The sequence below is a fragment of the Limanda limanda genome, chromosome 7, assembly GCF_963576545.1.
Source record: "Limanda limanda chromosome 7, fLimLim1.1, whole genome shotgun sequence".
Taxonomy (NCBI): Eukaryota; Metazoa; Chordata; class Actinopteri; order Pleuronectiformes; family Pleuronectidae; genus Limanda; species Limanda limanda.
In genome coordinates this window covers 18,465,947-18,483,025 of record NC_083642.1, presented here as the reverse complement: position 1 = coordinate 18,483,025, position 17,079 = coordinate 18,465,947, and the positions used below count along the sequence as shown (strand labels likewise).

Genomic DNA, 17,079 nt, shown 5'->3' with positions numbered 1-17,079 from the left:
CTGACTGCACTCCAATGTAAACAGGATGTAACAGCTTCTCTTCTTCTGCTTCTGTGGCTCTCTGTTTTGTTCCTGCTCTTTTCCCTCCGCTGCTGTAAAGCGCTGCTGCCCCCTGCAGGACCAGAGACTGTGCTCAGTGATATTTCAATCCTGAGGGCCCCTGAGCGCTGACTCCAACTCTTCTATATTTGACTTTTCAGACATGAACTCCATGAAATTACTGTAAAGTATGTTCTGGACACAGCAGGAGATTTTTTGGGTCAGATAACAGGAGAATATCCGGAGCGTCCAGGGGAGGGAGGTGTCTTGGAGGAGGAAGCAGGACATGACATATACAATAAACTGTGGTAATCCCATTTTTATACAGATTTTATGCCTCTTTTTTCTTCGATTTCTTTTAATATAGTCTCTGTGTTATTTTAATGTTTGTGTACAGCACCTTGAGTCTACCTCTGTCTATAAAATGTTTTAAACTGCCTCACATCCACTTTTTCCTGCTGTATTGTCACTCTGCCACTTTTGATCACATGATTCTTCTTTAACTTGCAGTTAGTTTATATTACTTTGAAATTTCTTCACATCTACGGAAAACAAAGACAATATCTGTTTTGTTTCTTACAACTTATGCACATTTTTGTATAAAAATATAATTCAGCTCAGGATAGAAGGAGATTTCAAACCTAGGCGTGGTTTTTTTGCTTTGCAAGGGCATTGATTTGAATAATTCTTATTTCATATTTAACTATCAAAAATAATATCTGACCATATTTAATTTGATCAGATCATTTTTTGGGAGAGAGTTGTATTTTAAGAGGTCGCCTTAAATAAATGAGGCCCAATGTGAGTGTGTTACTACTGCAGGCTTAACTGTCAATCTTGCTTTACAAACATCTGTGTGATATCTTTAAAGTAGAGTTAACGATTCACTATTGTTTCACCCATGTACACACACACACACACACACACACCACTCAGACAAGGCAAACAATGGCAATGCAAACGAAAAGCAAAGCAGTGATAGAACAAATAACCAGAGGCCTAGATGTTATTTTTGAATTCACTTTGAACTTTGTCCCTCATCTCACAACCCTTCAGATTGAATTAGTCCTGGAGTGCAAATCACAAAATACAACAACAAATCACAAAACCCATAAAGGAAACACAACAGCTAATAAAAACAAAACAAAACAGCAGATGGGAATCACAAAGGCAAATAGTTTAACACAAAGCTAAATCACAAATCATGTTGTTATATTTCCATCCAGTTTGAATAGACCAACAATGCGTTCCTCCAGGCACCCAGCTTTTCCATTAGAAGTTAATGTTGCTGTATTTTGCCATCGGGTGCACAGAGCGACTGCGGTCAAGCCAGCCGACACTCAGGTCTATGTGGTCAAATCAGCCGACACAGAAATTCTACTGCGCGCATATACTGACATTTACGGTAAACTCACACCTTGTTAAAGACCTATGATACAAATTGTGATTTGTGAATATGGAATATACTAATAAAATTTGATTGATTGGCTGATAATGTGTTGTGTTGTTTGTAATGTGTTGTGTTCAGAGGTGTCAAAAGTATTCACATTCATTACTTAAGTAGAAGTATAGATACTAGGGTCAAAAAATACTTCTGTAGAAGTTGAAGTATCAACTCAAGCTTTTTACTTAAGTAAAAGTGTAAAAGTACTGGTTTCAAAACTACTTAAAGTATAAAAGTAAAAGTAATGTAAGGGGAATTTTTTCCCCATTAAGGACAAACTCTTAAGCCGCGTCTCAGGGGCCTAGTGCACTACCCCACCTCCTCCAAAAAAACATTTTTCTAAAGGCCATAATGACTACATGATAACTAGTTGCCAATAAGTATTGTAATAGTGCAAAAATTCAAACTTCAGCGGAATTTGCCGTATTAAACTTAAGTGATACCTGGCACACAGCTGGGAAGGACTTCAGTACATCTACTGTGTCTCCTGGGAACCCCAGGTACGCATCCAACTGCTGGGTCGTTTCAAGAGGGCCGGTCTTCTTCAAGGAGGAAAAGAAGTCCTCTTAAAAGGCAATTAAAAATGGATGGCGGGCCGCAGTTGGCCCGCGGGCCGTAGTTTGGACGCCTCTGCCGTAGGTAAACCTGCGGAAGGATCATTACCGGTACAACCTGATTCCCCTGATTGTGTGGCGGCCTCGGCCTGGCCGTCATGCTGCGTGTGCAGCGGGCTCCCAACTCAAACTCTCCTCTCTCCTCCGGAATGAAAACAAGCCAAAATGAAATAGGAGTAACAAGGCTATTTTTAAAATGTAAGGAGTAGAAAGTACAGATATTTGCGTGAAAATGTAAGGATTAGAAGTAAAATGTCGTCTGAAAAATAAATACTCCAGTAAAGTATAGATACCCAAAATTTCTTTTTAAGTAAGGTAACAAAGTATTTGTACTTCGTTACTTGACACCTCTGGTTGTGTTGTTTGTAATGAGGGTGGCAATACTGACAGATGCATAAATACTTTTGAAAGATTTGCACAAGGGACAGACTATCGCACACAGATTGATATTAGAATAGTTCCATTTCCAAACCTGCCTGTTTCGAATGTGCTGTTTGTCATAAGCAAATATACACAAAGTAATTGAAATTAACCAAGTATCTTTTGTTTATTCTCAGAGGCCACCTCCTCTTATAATTTGTCTCTGCACCACACATTTGAAAGAGGAACATTTGCAACCACGCGGCAGATCACCAGAATTTGAATTCCTCCTACAAGGGGGCGATGTCCTGGAAGTTGAGGTTAATGGCTCATATAGAAAGATGAGTCAGCAATATGGCTGAACCAATGTTCAGCTCTAAGGTTACATTTATAAATAAGTAAATCTCAATGTAAAATCTCAAATTACACATTTCTGACACTTTTTCAAGATGAAATCATAAAGAAAAAAGGAAGAAAACAATTACAAATACCAATAGAATCATTGAGCCTGAAGAATTATTAAGATGGGGAAAGTGAAAAAGTAAAGACGAGCTGTAGAACAACAGGCATGAGAGCGGCATCAATCATTTTATCTGAATCTGACAGAGAAAAGTAGCATTTCACACATTGCCAAATTATTTCTTTATTGAGAAGTGTACAGTGGAGTGGTATCAAAAAAACAGACATATCTTACTATTAAAGGAAATTAGCATATGCCATTACTGATTAAAGGTATCAGCCATTTATGATACATAAAGAGAATCGTTCTCAGAATCCTGTTCAGGACAAAGTCAGTAGTAATCTCTGTAGAGTACCTACCTCCTGTTACATTGTTTATTTTACTGCACCTTACTTAAACCAAATTAGAAAGATAGGTGAATAATATACCTTTCCTGTAACTACTGTAAATAAAAACACTAAATAACTATTTTATGAAGCCAAAAGACTTCTGTCTGCTGTGACATATTTTCTACAGTCAGCTACTGGCTAATAGTTTTAGTATAGTTCTGAATGAGACCTGCAAAGTACTGCTGTGTGTTTTTCTTGGGTTGGAAAATGATGATGTAACATTTTGGCAGGAAGTACCACAGCAGAAAGGAGTAGAGACTGGAGAGCACTGCCACAGCGTTAAGAGTTTGGATGTATCTTCCCCGGTAAAGCAAGTATGCAGTGACAAAGATGATCCAGGTGAAGATCAGCAGCAGCAGACAGAACGTTATCGCTTTGGCCTCGTTGTAATTTTTGGGGAGGTCTTTCCCCATGTAGGAGAAAATAAAGCAAAGACAGCATAGACATACAAGTAAAGATATAGGAGCAGAGAAGGATTCCAGACTGAAGTCACAACTGAGTATGATTTTATCTGGGTACCATACGGTTTCATTATAGGGCCTGGGGGATGTATAAGAATAGCCAATGGTAATAAACAGTGCCTGAGTGACAAATGCCGCAGTTATGACCAGCCACTGTCCATGATACTTCATCCACCAGCTGTGCAGCTTGGGAAACTTGGCAGCCATTTTGAAAACGCAAACAATTTGAAATGAGCGCACAACAAAACATGCCATACAAACAGTGTAGAACAAGAAGAACGGTAAGAGTCTCAAGATACAATAAGAAAGAGTTGGTTTGCCAAAGTAAAAGTAAATACTGAGACTACACAGACTGAGGCAGCCTAAGATTAGGAAGCACATAGGTCCCCCAGCAGATCTGACAACAGGGGTGTTGTAGTTCACGGCAAAGAGACCAGACATGGCGAGAGAGAGGCCCACCAAGGCCGAGGCCCCGAACATGATCAGTATAGCCCCACTGTCTGTGAATGGGATGTACTCCACCAGCCGCAGGGTGCATGAGGTGCTTCCTTCTGCAGACCACTCTGTCTCCTTACAGTCCATGCACTTATAGGGATCCTCTGTTAAACAAGAGAGAGGGACGATTTGTTAATAAAGTTTTGAAAAGATAGTCTGACTGTGGAGGAAGTTGTCTAACTCTTTGCATCTTTCATAATGTGTGTTATGCTAAGACAAGGTTTTGTTTAATTCAAAGTTGCTTAACATCTTCACCTTAATGAATATCTAAGAGTTGAGCAGGAAGCTTATACATGTGTCCATTTAAATGTTATAAAGCTTTATTTACCTGTGCTGTTAACATAAGTTCCATCGGGACACATTTGACAACTGAAGCAGCATTCGTGGCTTCCATCTGACTTTTGGGCATATCCCATAGGACACTCTGGGGAACACAGGGAAGTAGGCACCTGTACAGGATGCATATTTGACTTGAAAATATAATATAAGTGAATAAAATGTGAAGTGAAGCAAAACTAATGCAGTGACAGGTCCACACAAACATACACAGGAAAGTATAAATAAAATGTAACCATCCTAATAGGCACTTTCTAGACGTGCCTGTAGATTACACAATGACACAAACAGCTATTGTGAAATAAAGTTTGTACACATGTGCACACAATAATAAATACTGCACATACTAACCTAAGGATGTACAGTATACACATGTACACATCAATAGTGGAAAGAGCGAGTAACAAAACAGATATTTTGTGAAACAACATAGAACTTATTATCTTATTTTATCACACATGATCAGTTATTAAATCTACTTACATCTCCATCCTTGTACCACTCTATTTCAGTGCTGTTGATGAAAAAGTCGACTGATGGGTGGACACGATAAAAGCCGATCTCCTGCGCACTACCACTCTTGTTCCAGAAAACTATAGAATAGGATCCAAACTTGGGGTCACCGTACTCATCGAACTGAACACTTTGATTTAACAGCGTAAAGTTTGACTTCTTCAGCTCAGCGAGAACCTGATGTGGACACACAAAGATCAGATGAGCATCACTTGCACTGAAGCCTGCATAGCAGCTCCCAGTCTGACACTGTGGGCCTCCCCTCAGACAGCTGCCCATTTAATGCTATTTTACTTTATTCAACTTCTGCATCTATAATGTGATCATGATGAGAGAAGAGAACTGTGGGTGGAAATCACACAAAACAAATGTACAATGAGTTTTGATGGATATTAACAGATTACATTTTACAGGTGACAATAGATATAAGAGAAAGCCCCGACAAATATCTCTTTAAAGATTGAATAAATGGTTTCATCAAATTAGATTATTTTCCATCATATGTAGAGTGTGTGGATCTATTACTTGTGTAAAAAGGCCCTCTAGGGTCGGCTTTAGGTCTAAACGTTCTGTCTCATTGTCTGGACTGATCAGACTGCCCTCATTAGTTCTTTCAGTGTTTCACCAGAGCAGGAGGAACCAACACCTGGAGAACTGACAGAATCAGGTCAATCATCTGGTGTATATTACAAAACCACTGCTTCACCAGAAAACTGTACAGTGGAATTTTAATGTGGGTGGCAAATAAACAAGCTGGACTAAATATGAATCTGTGTGATTTTGACTGAGCTGTTGTAAACCATTTACATTGATTCAGCACATGGCGAAGAGGGAAACTTGATTTTACCCACACTTGATTTTGCAGTTTTTTACTATTACCATTTCCTAAATTATATTACTTTCAAAACAAACGTATTTCTTATCAATGACCAAAAACATAATTTATGAGATTAGTTGTATACTTACCATGTGAGGGTACACTGCAGTGCTGTCATTACATGTGCCGGCTCCACATTGTAAAACATTGTGTAAAGCATGTGCAATTGCGTACACAGCAGAATAAACAGTAAAAGAGAAAGTTGGGTCTGCTGTGATGACATCTTCTGCACTCAGGCTACTGCAGTTGCAAACCTGATTACAAAACGTCTGCTGTCCTTCATTTCCACAGTGAGTGTGGCTTTTAAAAGACGCGATGAAATCACTGAAACCAGGCATCCCGACGACTGTCTGAGACACTCCGAGCACAGTTCCAATATTTCTGATTCCTTTCTTCTTGGGGAGCTGCTGGTTCAAGGCCCATCCATCATCTGCTATCCACACCTTGTTGGAGATATGCAGATGTATCGCTGATTCAATGAGAGCTTCAACATGCACTTTTTGAGCAAAAACAATAATTACGTGTATATTCTGTTCCTCTATCTGTTTGAACATTTGGGAGTAATTCATTCCTTCAAGGATAACTTTGGTGTACGCCAGGCAGATCTCAGAGTCCTCAATCACATTTAAGAACGTTTCAAGTCCATCCATGCCAAAATCAGTTTGACTGTTAAGGAAGGCCACCCAGCGCCAGTTGAAGTGTTGCAGAATTCTAACAATTACAGTTATGGTGTCCTTGTTAGGATGGACTGTGCGTAGGAAAGAGGGAAATTTAGCTTTCTTTGAAAGGACAGAACTAGAAGATCCATAACTGACCTGCCAAAAGAGTAACAATGAAATAAATCAATTTCAGTTACAATAAAGCCTCAAATGTAATGTTCCATCAACTTTAGATTTAAACTTACCACAGGAACGAGATCCACCATGAACATTGGGGCCACAACTAAAGCCTGAGATGTTGTGAAAGGACCGACCACTGCGATCACGTCCGACACGTGGGACTCGTGTTTTTCACCCCAAGTTTCAATCACGCCACCGACTGACATGAGGTGAAAAATCGCTGGGAAATTCTGTGTATCTGAGCAGTGGTCAAAAATCTCATAGCCAAGAGACACATTCGGCAGCAGCTCAGTGGAGTTATTGATTTCCTCCACGGCGAATCTCATCATCTGAAACCTTCGATAATTTGGCAGAAGGAAGGGTTGACTGTGGACAGAGAAAGTACTGTAAAAACACTTTGCTCAATAAGTTCAGAGAGAGACTGATATGCCTGTGTTCCTCTCTGACTACCTACATACTGAATATCAAACATATTTACTATATAGATTAAGAGATTTTTCAAAGTAAAGTCCAACATTTTCCCTGTGGAATAGATCATTTCAGGATACTTCAAAGTACTGTAAAAACATTTTGCTCAATAATTTCAGAGAGAGACTGATATGCCTGTGTTCAGGACCTCTCTGACTACATACATACTGAATATCAAACAGTTTTACTGTATAGATTTGGAGATTTTTCAAAGTCCAAAATGTGCACAATCAAATCAGTTAATTTCTGGATATTTCAAAGTTCTATAAAAACACTTTGAAAATGTTGGACTTTACTTTGGAAAATCTCTATATTCAGTACATTGATGGTTTGAGAGGTCCTGAACACAGGCATATTAGTCTCTCTCTGGAATTATTGATCAAAGTGTTTTTACAGTACTTTGAAATATCCAGAAATTAGCTACTTGAAGCTAAATATGTGTTACTTTTATTTTGTAAAATCTCTAAATTGATACAGTCAAAATGCTATTCATAAAAATTACACGTGAGACTATATATACTTCTTGTGAATATAATACAATCCATTTCCTTTCAATTATGCATTTTGTATATGCTCCATGTCAGCAGTTTATTTTGAAAAACAATTTGGATGCGTTTACCATAAATGTCAGTATATGCGAGCAGTAGAATTTCTGTCGGCTGATTTTACCAAAGAGACGCGAGTGTCGGCTGGCTTGACCGCAGTCACAGAAAGCAGCTCCCTTAATGGGCCGGGTCGTATGAAACACGATCGATGATTTAACTCCGGAGAATTCGGTGTAAATGTCGAAATACAATCTCGCTCCTAATTTTAAAGAAAATATAGGATCCGCCTTAATGCTCGGTTCCGCTACAAAATTTTGTAAGTTCTTTCTTGACCTGTAATGCACCCTTCCACTAAATTTGGTGTAAATCCGTTCAGGAGTTTTTGTGTTATTCTGCTGACATACAAACAAGCCAAGCAGCAAACAAAACAGCAACAGGGCTGAACATATAATGTCCTTGGCGAAGGTAAGTTTATTTTACCCTGAACGTTCTCCATTAGTGTCAGTGTCGTAACATATTCATTCAAATTCATTGTAAAACTCACCTGGAGCAGTCGATGGCCTCTGGTCGGACATGATAATCAATGGTGCTGAGGTGATGAATATCAAAAAGTCCACCTATCACATAATCTCCTTCCAGCTGAAACTCCGAGGCTGGGACCGAACAATGAGTCGAGGCGGCGGGTAGAAGAGAGCCGAGCAGACATAGAGAAACAAGAACATCTTTCATGGTTGTACACATCATTTATCAATCTGAGTGATGAGACACTGGAGCTGTTTTAATGTGCCACTGATAATTTCCATGTGGCAAGGAAATGCATACCTATAAATGGTAGGAGGAAAATTTACAAATCAGTATGCAAAAGCTTTTATAGTGCTGCTGTACATACTTCCTGTATTGTATACACACAGGGTGTCACAACCAAGTGAGTGAAATGCTTCTACCGGGAATAGATAAATGGTAGATGGTAATTATTTAAAACAAGCTCCTTCCTATAGCAGTATGATATTATTGTTAGATATAAGTATGACAAAAATAATCTGTCTCGATTGTTATAATATTAGTCTATATCATCCCCAAGGTTTTTAAGGACTGATGCAAAAAGAGCACAACAAAGGTCATCAAGGAGTAAAAGTACATTGATTTAATTTTCACCTACAGATGTCATGGTGGAAATATCAAGACTAACACTGTGTGTACACGGGAGAGTTAGCGTGAGAAGCACATTAGCAGTGCAGCAGCAACTTTTTCAGTCTAACAGACATTGCAAGGTAGTGTCTAGATCGATTTTTGTTCCTTTATTCGCAGAAGAAATGAAAGAGAGAAATGTGTTGTGTTGTGTGTAATGATGTTCTCCATTACACGTGGCACCTATTGCACTTCTGTCCATCCTGGGAGAGGGATCCCTCACATGTGACTCAATCTGAGGTTTCTACGTTATTTTTACCCTGTTAAAAGTTTGACAGATTGCATAACTACTTTTGAAAGTTTATGTAGACTCAACATTTGCACAGGGGACAGACTATCGTACAGATTGATATTAGAATAGTTCCATTTCCAAACCTGCCTGTTTGGAATGTGATGTTTGCCTGGTTTGTGTAATGCTCCAGAGTAACATCAGAATTATTTAATATTATTCCTAAAACAGAATATTGCCATACGCAAATATACACAAAGTAATTGAAATTAACCCAGTATCTTTTGTTTATTCTCAGAGGCCATCTCCTCTTATAATTTGTCTCTGCACCACACATTTGAAAGAGGAACATTTGCAACCACGCGGCAGATCACCAGAATTTGAATTCCTCCTAGAAGAGGGCGATGTCCTGGAAGTTGAGGTTAATGGCTCATATAGAAAGATGAGTCAGCAATATGGCTGAACCAATTTTCAGCTCTAAGGTTAGATTTATATATAAGTCAATCTCAATGTAAAACTTACAACATTGAATACATGTATGTAAAGAAAAACTACATACGCATGGTGTGAGATGTTATTTACATAATAAGTAGCCTAGATTAAACAACACACTAAGACCAAATAAATCTCATAAGAGGATTATGGTTTATTTCTATCACATCAGTCAGGTTAAAATCTGTAATAATACAAATAACATGGGTACAGGTGGGCACATAACAATTGCTGCTTTGCTGGTTGCACATTGATTCAAGGGGTTTATTACAAAGTGTGTATGATACAGTCATGTTGTAACTCTTTGGATGTGACGATTAACTAATACAGATAAAGCTATTTCCGTATCTCAAATTACACATTTCTGACACTTTTTCAAGATGAAATCATAAAGAAAAAAGGAAGAAAAAAATTACAAATACCAATAGAATCATTGAGCATGAAGAATTATTAAGATGGGGAAGTGAAAAATTAAAGACGAGCTGTAGAACAACAGGCATGAGAGCGGCATCAATCATTTTTTCTGACTCTGACAGAGAAAAGTAGCATTCACACATTGCCAAATTATTTCTTTATTGAGAAGTGTACAGTGGAGTGGTATCACAAAAACAGACATATCTTTACTATTAAAGAAAATTAGCATTTGCCAATACTGATTAAAGGTATCAGCCATTTATGATACATAAAGAGAATCGTTCTCAGAATCCTGTTCAGGACAAAGTCAGTAGTAATCTCTGTAGAGTACCTACCTCCTGTTACATTGTTTATTTTTACTGCACCTTACTGAAGCAAAATTAGAAAGATAGGTGAATAATATACCTTTCCTGTAACTCCTGTAAATAAGAACAATACATCACAATTTTATGAAGCTAAAAGACTTCTGTCTGCTGTGACATATTTTCTACAGTCAGCTACTGGCTAATAGTTTTGGTATAGTTCTGAATGAGACCTGCGAAGTACTGCTGTGTGTTTTTCTTGGGTTGGAAAATGATGATGTAACATTTTGGCAGGAAGTACCACAGCAGAAAGGAGTAGAGACTGGAGAGCACTGCTACAGCGTTAAGGGTTTGGATGTATCTTCCCCGGTAAAGCAAGTATGCGGTGACAAAGAGGATCCAGGTGAAGATCAGCAGCAGCAGACAGAACGTTATCGCTTTGGCCTCGTTGTAATTTTTGGGGAGGTCTTTCCCCATGTAGGAGAAAATAAAGCAAAGACAGCATAGACATACAAGTAAAGATATAGGAGCAGAGAAGGATTCGAGACTGAAGTCACAACTGAGTATGATTTTATCTGGGTACCATACGGTTTCATTATAGGGCCTGGGGGGTGTATAAGAAAAGCCAATGGTAATAAACAGTGCCTGAGTGACAAATGCCGCAGTTATGACCAGCCACTGTCCATGATACTTCATCCACCAGCTGTGCAGCTTGGGAAACTTGGCAGCCATTTTGAAAACGCAAACAATTTGAAATGAGCGCACAACAAAACATGCTATACAAACAGTGTAGAACAAGGAGAACGGTAAGACCCTCAAGATACAATAAGAAAGAGTTGGCTTGCCAAAGTAAAAGTAAATACTGAGACTACACAGACTGAGGCAGCCTAAGATTAGGAAGCACATGGGTCCCCCAGCAGATCTGACAACAGGAGTGTTGTAGTTCACGGCAAAGAGACCAGACATGGCGATTGAGAGGCCCACCAAGGCCGAGGCCCCGAACATGATCAGTATAGCCCCACTGTCTGTGAATGGGATGTACTCCACCAGCCGCAGGGTGCATGAGGTGCTTCCTTCTGCAGACCACTCTGTCTCCTTACAGTCCATGCACTTGTAGGGATCCTCTGTTAGACAAGAGAGAGGGATGATTTGTAAATAAAGTTTTGGAAAGATAATCAGACAATAGAGGAAGCAGTTTTACTCTCTTCAGCTTTCATAAACCACCACTGCAATGCCTGCTCTTAACCCGTCTGTTTGGAATGTTAATGAAAATAATATACATTCACTTTTATTGTCAGTGTGTTGGATGTTGTGTTCAAAGCTTTATATAAACAGACTATAATGCAGAGTTACGTGAGAAAACCCTGTGATCATCTTACCTGGGTTATCTGCAATGAAGAGCTTTAATCCATGTTTTCCATTAAATGAAACTGAATTAGCTTTATAACTGTTCACTAATGTGCCTTATATATATACATTTGCTGATTTACTTAACTGGTGTTTTTTTTTTTGTGAAAACAGCTTTCCAAATGACAGGACTCATCTTATCAAAATAAAATGGCGGTAGTGTTTTTTTTAGAATTGTTCCTTATTTTCCGCCATAATAATTTACCTGTGCTGTTGACATAAGTTCCATTCCGACAGAGTTGACATGTGAAGCAACATTTGTGGATTCCATCTTGCTGTTTTGCATATCCAACTTCACATGGTGGGTTACACTGTGAAGTAGGCACCTGTATTGTTCAGCAGAAAGTCATTTAAGATAAGAAAATACCATTTGCACTTACAACAGTCTTTATATGCAGCTTTTAAAAATCTTGACATGTTTTGTAAAATATGAAAATCCTTTTTAGACACTGAGTAATTATTCCCTCGTATGCTACCGTGTTGTACCACCATCTGTTTGTGATAACAGTTTGTCTGCTCTTTCCACTGACGTTTAATATGTGCACAACTTTCTCAAACAACATAATGTACACAAAGCCTTGACATATTGTATTATACTAAAAATGATTAGGGAAAAAACATGACTTACTTCTTCACCTGAGTACCACTTTACTTTGGTGCCGTTAATAAAATAATGGACCATTGGGTAAAAATCGTAAAAGCCGATCTTCTGGGCGTCACCACTCTGGTTCCAGAAAACTATAGAATAGGATCCAAACCTGGGGTTGCCATTTTGATCAAACCGAATAGTTTGATTCATAAGCACGAAGTTTGACTTCTTCAGCTCTGCTAGAACCTGATGTGGACACACAAAGTTCAGAGGAGCGTTACTGCTTCTGGTGGTTGTAAAGTGGGTTGTATATGATGTGTATGTAATAAAACACACGTGAGACAAGTATTTTGGATCATGCTCAACTTATCTACAGGTGCTATCATCATAAAATATCAAATATAAACCCTCTTATCATTTTTATACTCACCATGTAAGGGGACAGTGTAATATTGTCATTACATTGACCAGCTTTACATTGTAAGGCATTGTGTAAGGCGTTGGCAAGAGCATGCACAGCACAATACACAGCAAAAGAGAAGGATGGGTCCATAGAAATTAGTTCCTCTGCAGTCAGATTGTCACAGTTGCAAAGCTGATTACACAACGTCGGTTGTTTTGCATTACCACATTGAATCCTGCTTTTGGAAGAATGGATAAAATCACTGAAACCAGGTACTGTCACTACTGACTGAGACACACCGAGCACAGTTCCAATATTGTGGATTCCTTTCTCCTTGGGAAGCATCTCGTTTAAGGACCAGGTGTCCCCTGCTATCCACACCTTGTTGGTGACATTCAATCGTATTGCTGATCTGATGAGATCTTCAGCGGTCAACTTAGGAGCAAAGACAACAATGATGTGTATCCTCTGTAGGTCTATCTGTTTGAACATTTGGGAGTGATTAGTTTCGTCAGTGAGCTTTTTGGTGAACGGCAAGCAGATCTCAGTGTATTTAATCCTCTTTATGAACGACGTCAGGCCGTCAATGCCAAAGTCGTCACCACTGTTGAGGAAAGCAACCCACGTCCATTTGAAATGTAGTAGGATGCTGACAATCACTTCTATGATTCCTTCATTGGAATGCACTGTTCGCAGGAACGAGGGATATTTCGCTTTCTCTGAAAATGCAGAGCTGGCAGCTCCATAGCTGACCTGTTAGAAGAGTAATAGAGAAATTGATAATATTTTCATTGGCAATAAAGAACAAATAAATTCACAATGTCATGACTAAGTCAAAATGTAAATTCATTGAAATTGTATGAGGGAAAAATATTTAAAAAGAAGACTGATTTACCATCGGGATGAGATCCGTCATGAACAGTTGGGCGACATTTACTGTCTCAGTGCTTGAGTAGGGGCCGACCACTCCTATCATCTTAGTCATTTTGAACATATTCTTATGTTTTTCATCCAAGACTTCGATTGAGCCCTTGAATGAGATGAGTTTGAAAATTCCTGGAAAATTCTGAATCTCAGAGCAGTGGTCAAAAATCTCATAACCAAGAGACACATTAGGCAGCAGGTTGGTGGAGTTATTGATTTGCTCCACAGCGTATCTCATCATCTGAAACCTCCGATAACTGGACACAATGAGGGGTTGACTGTGGACAGAGGAAAGACAACAGGAGAGCAGGAGCAACTTTAAATCAACATTAAGTCATCAGACGTCAACACTGATATGTTTACATGAAGAGAAATTAAAGATTGAGATCAGATGTTACACAGTCAACTTGATCATGTACAATTAACTGGAGTGAGTGAGAAGGGAAATGTCTTATGGAGCTTTAGTAACTGGCTTTACATTCGAGTATAATCCATTACACTAAGACCTGATCTTATACTTTCCACTTCATAAAATATCAATGCAAATGTATAATAAAAACTCACCTGGAGCAGTCGATGGCCTCTGGTCTGACTTGATGTACAGGCTCGCTGATATGATGAATATCAAAAAGTCCACCTATCAGATAGTCTCCTTCCAGCTGAAACTCCGAGGCTGGGACAGTGCACTGAGTCGAGGAGGCGCGTAGAAGAGAGCCCAGCAGACACACACAAAAGAGAAAATGTTTCATGGTTGTAGGAATCATTCATCAATCTGCTGTGATCTCTTTAGGGATGTAGCCTCTGCTTTTAATAAGCAATGTGTGGCTGGTAACGGCAAACCCCCAGTCTTTATTTCCATGCATCGGTATGCAAACAGTATCTGAGCTGCACTAACCCGTGTGATGGCTACACAATGAGGTGAGCGATAATTATGAGCAAGCAAGTTGCCTCTATGCTGAGTGTATGGCAAATGGTATATACATATGTGTATACACAATTACACACACACACATCGTGGTAATAAAACACACAGGTTTAGGCACAAAATGATTTTGTTAGTTTTAGGAAAACTTAATGCCTTGATACTTTCGGGGGGGGGGGGGGGGGGGGTGTCAATCTATGGACCTTGCAGTTTTGTGCATAATAAATAATTTCTCCTTAGTGCATAGTGGCTAAAACCTTTACACCTTTAACTGTAACGTTTTCTATTCTTATCAGGATCGCAGTATATAAGTCAACGTTGACCTTTTACTTTAGGTCCTTGTCTTACACCTGTTGCACCAATTGTGTGTTTGCTAGTTTCACACTGATGCAGTTGTCAGTTTCTCATCCAGCGGCCCCTTAATTTAAACAGCAAATGCTCTTTCACCTATCTGAGCACCCATGGGTGTGTTGGTCTAAAGATTTGTGGTCAGTGCAGTGTTCGCACATTGCCATTTTGAAGCATGGTTGTCTTTTTACTTTGTATACAAGTGAACTTGTTTCTTCAGCAAAGAAGCGTTGTCTCTAACCACCTGACACTTTCCCCATTTTAACATTTTAATTGCACTCCACCAAGGTACAAGACTTTGAATGTTCTGCTAAAACCCCACATCACATGGACACAACCTACATACTCTTGCACCATATGCTTGTAATTAATAATGGCTTTAACTAGTCACAACTGTTAAATCAGTCATTATAATGTAAAATGCTTTTGTAAGTTAAGATTCATATTGAATACAAGTGTTGCTATAGGGATGGTGTATGGATGACAGGGATGAAGTAAAGACGAGGCTGTGAGGTTGTGTGTGGTCTCAAGCAAATACAAACAAATTAATTAATTCAACCGGATATCTTTGGTTAATGCTAATAATGCTACATCCTCATACAAATGAGATCTGCATGAGTTAACCTTGGACCACACCGGTCATTTGGGAGCAGATTATTTGCAATCTGTCTGAGGATTGATGATGACTAAAGATCGTGAGCTGTACTCTCACGGAAACCAGACAAACTTGTAATGACACAGCTGAACCCCTTGTCTGTAGGTGATATTAAAGGGTGATGTAAAAGATAATTAAAGTATACATAAAATGGTTTGTGGGAGCCACATGAGGTGGATGAACTACTAAAGAGCAATTATTGCTGTCAAATGTTTGCACTTCCAAAAGATCATACATACCAACAATGTGCATGGTCGTTGTTTGTAACATTTTGTTTTCTTGTATGTTAACAGGAAATTCGAGTTTCCAAAGGCACTGGTTTTCTTTTTGTTTCCATCTCAGTCTTAAATTACAAACTGCCAATGCCACATTTAGTAAATAATTTCAACTTCATGTAACAGAGTTATCGTGATCTTGACACTATCTTCCTAAATACACTGTAAAAGTAATCAAGGTTAACTCAACTTCAAGATAAGCTTTGTTTCAACTCACAAAGTTACGGTGTACAAGTTGTTTAATTAATGATAATTTATTGTTTGAAATGTTTTTTTAATGAAGTTAAAACAAGTAACTATGTTACATTATCCATTCATGAAAACCTACTTTGACGATCCATGGCGAATCAATGATCTTGTTCAAGGTGGCAGCTGATATTGGATCGTTATGGAGGATCCTGAACATGGATAGTCGTGATGGATTGAGATGGTGGTGGTGGATCGTGATTGTGGATTGTGACTTTCTTTTGTCAATTCATACCCTTTCAACTCACATTTTCAAGTTAAGATAACTAACTATATTCATACAATTCCCTTTTCAGGTATTGCTAACTCTTGTTTTTAAGGCAACGATAGAACTTGAATTTTCCAATTAAGTAGACTAAAGTTTTGGGTTTTTAATCCTTATCTTCACTAATCAGGGCAAGTTTACTCATTTCCTTAAACATCACATTGAATCACCTCAAACATCTCACATAAACCTATAAATAGCTTACCAAGTACTGGTGCTGTAACTTTAAAGTAATCAGTGGTGACAGCTTTGTGAAATTGAAGTAAATGTGGTCAATGAACTTAACACATTAACAGGAGTGCAGAACTAAAACAAGTCACTATTTGTAAAGAGTTAAAAATTAAGAGAGAAAAAAATCCTCACCTACAAACACAAATCACGTCTGCCTTTGACATCTCTGATAGTCTCATAATGTTGTCGTTACAGCTGTAGAACTGTTCAGTGATGACATTGTTCAATACCACACTGATACTGTTGGAAAGAAATGAGGATATCTAAAATGTGAAAGTATGGGCGTGTTCGTAGAAATTATAAAATGAGGTGGACCAATAGAGTTAGAGATTGGACTTTATTTTCTTTA

At 38.6% G+C, this 17,079-nt stretch overlaps 2 protein-coding genes across 2 annotated transcripts; both read right to left on the bottom strand.

Moving 5' to 3' along the window:
• Nucleotides 1-3,437: 3,437 nt before the first annotated feature.
• LOC133005051 (taste receptor type 1 member 1-like) lies at nt 3,438-8,569 on the bottom strand. Its single transcript, XM_061074640.1, has 6 exons — nt 8,385-8,569; nt 6,893-7,193; nt 6,078-6,803; nt 5,082-5,288; nt 4,591-4,711; nt 3,438-4,366 (listed from the first exon to the last, which is right to left on the bottom strand). The coding sequence occupies exons 1-6, from the start codon at nt 8,567-8,569 to the stop codon at nt 3,438-3,440; spliced, it is 2,469 nt and encodes an 822-aa protein (XP_060930623.1).
• Nucleotides 8,570-10,660: 2,091 nt separating this feature from the next.
• Nucleotides 10,661-14,537, bottom strand: LOC133005050 (taste receptor type 1 member 1-like). Its single transcript, XM_061074638.1, has 6 exons — nt 14,353-14,537; nt 13,760-14,066; nt 12,892-13,617; nt 12,501-12,707; nt 12,078-12,198; nt 10,661-11,589 (listed from the first exon to the last, which is right to left on the bottom strand). The coding sequence occupies exons 1-6, from the start codon at nt 14,535-14,537 to the stop codon at nt 10,661-10,663; spliced, it is 2,475 nt and encodes an 824-aa protein (XP_060930621.1).
• Nucleotides 14,538-17,079: the final 2,542 nt, after the last annotated feature.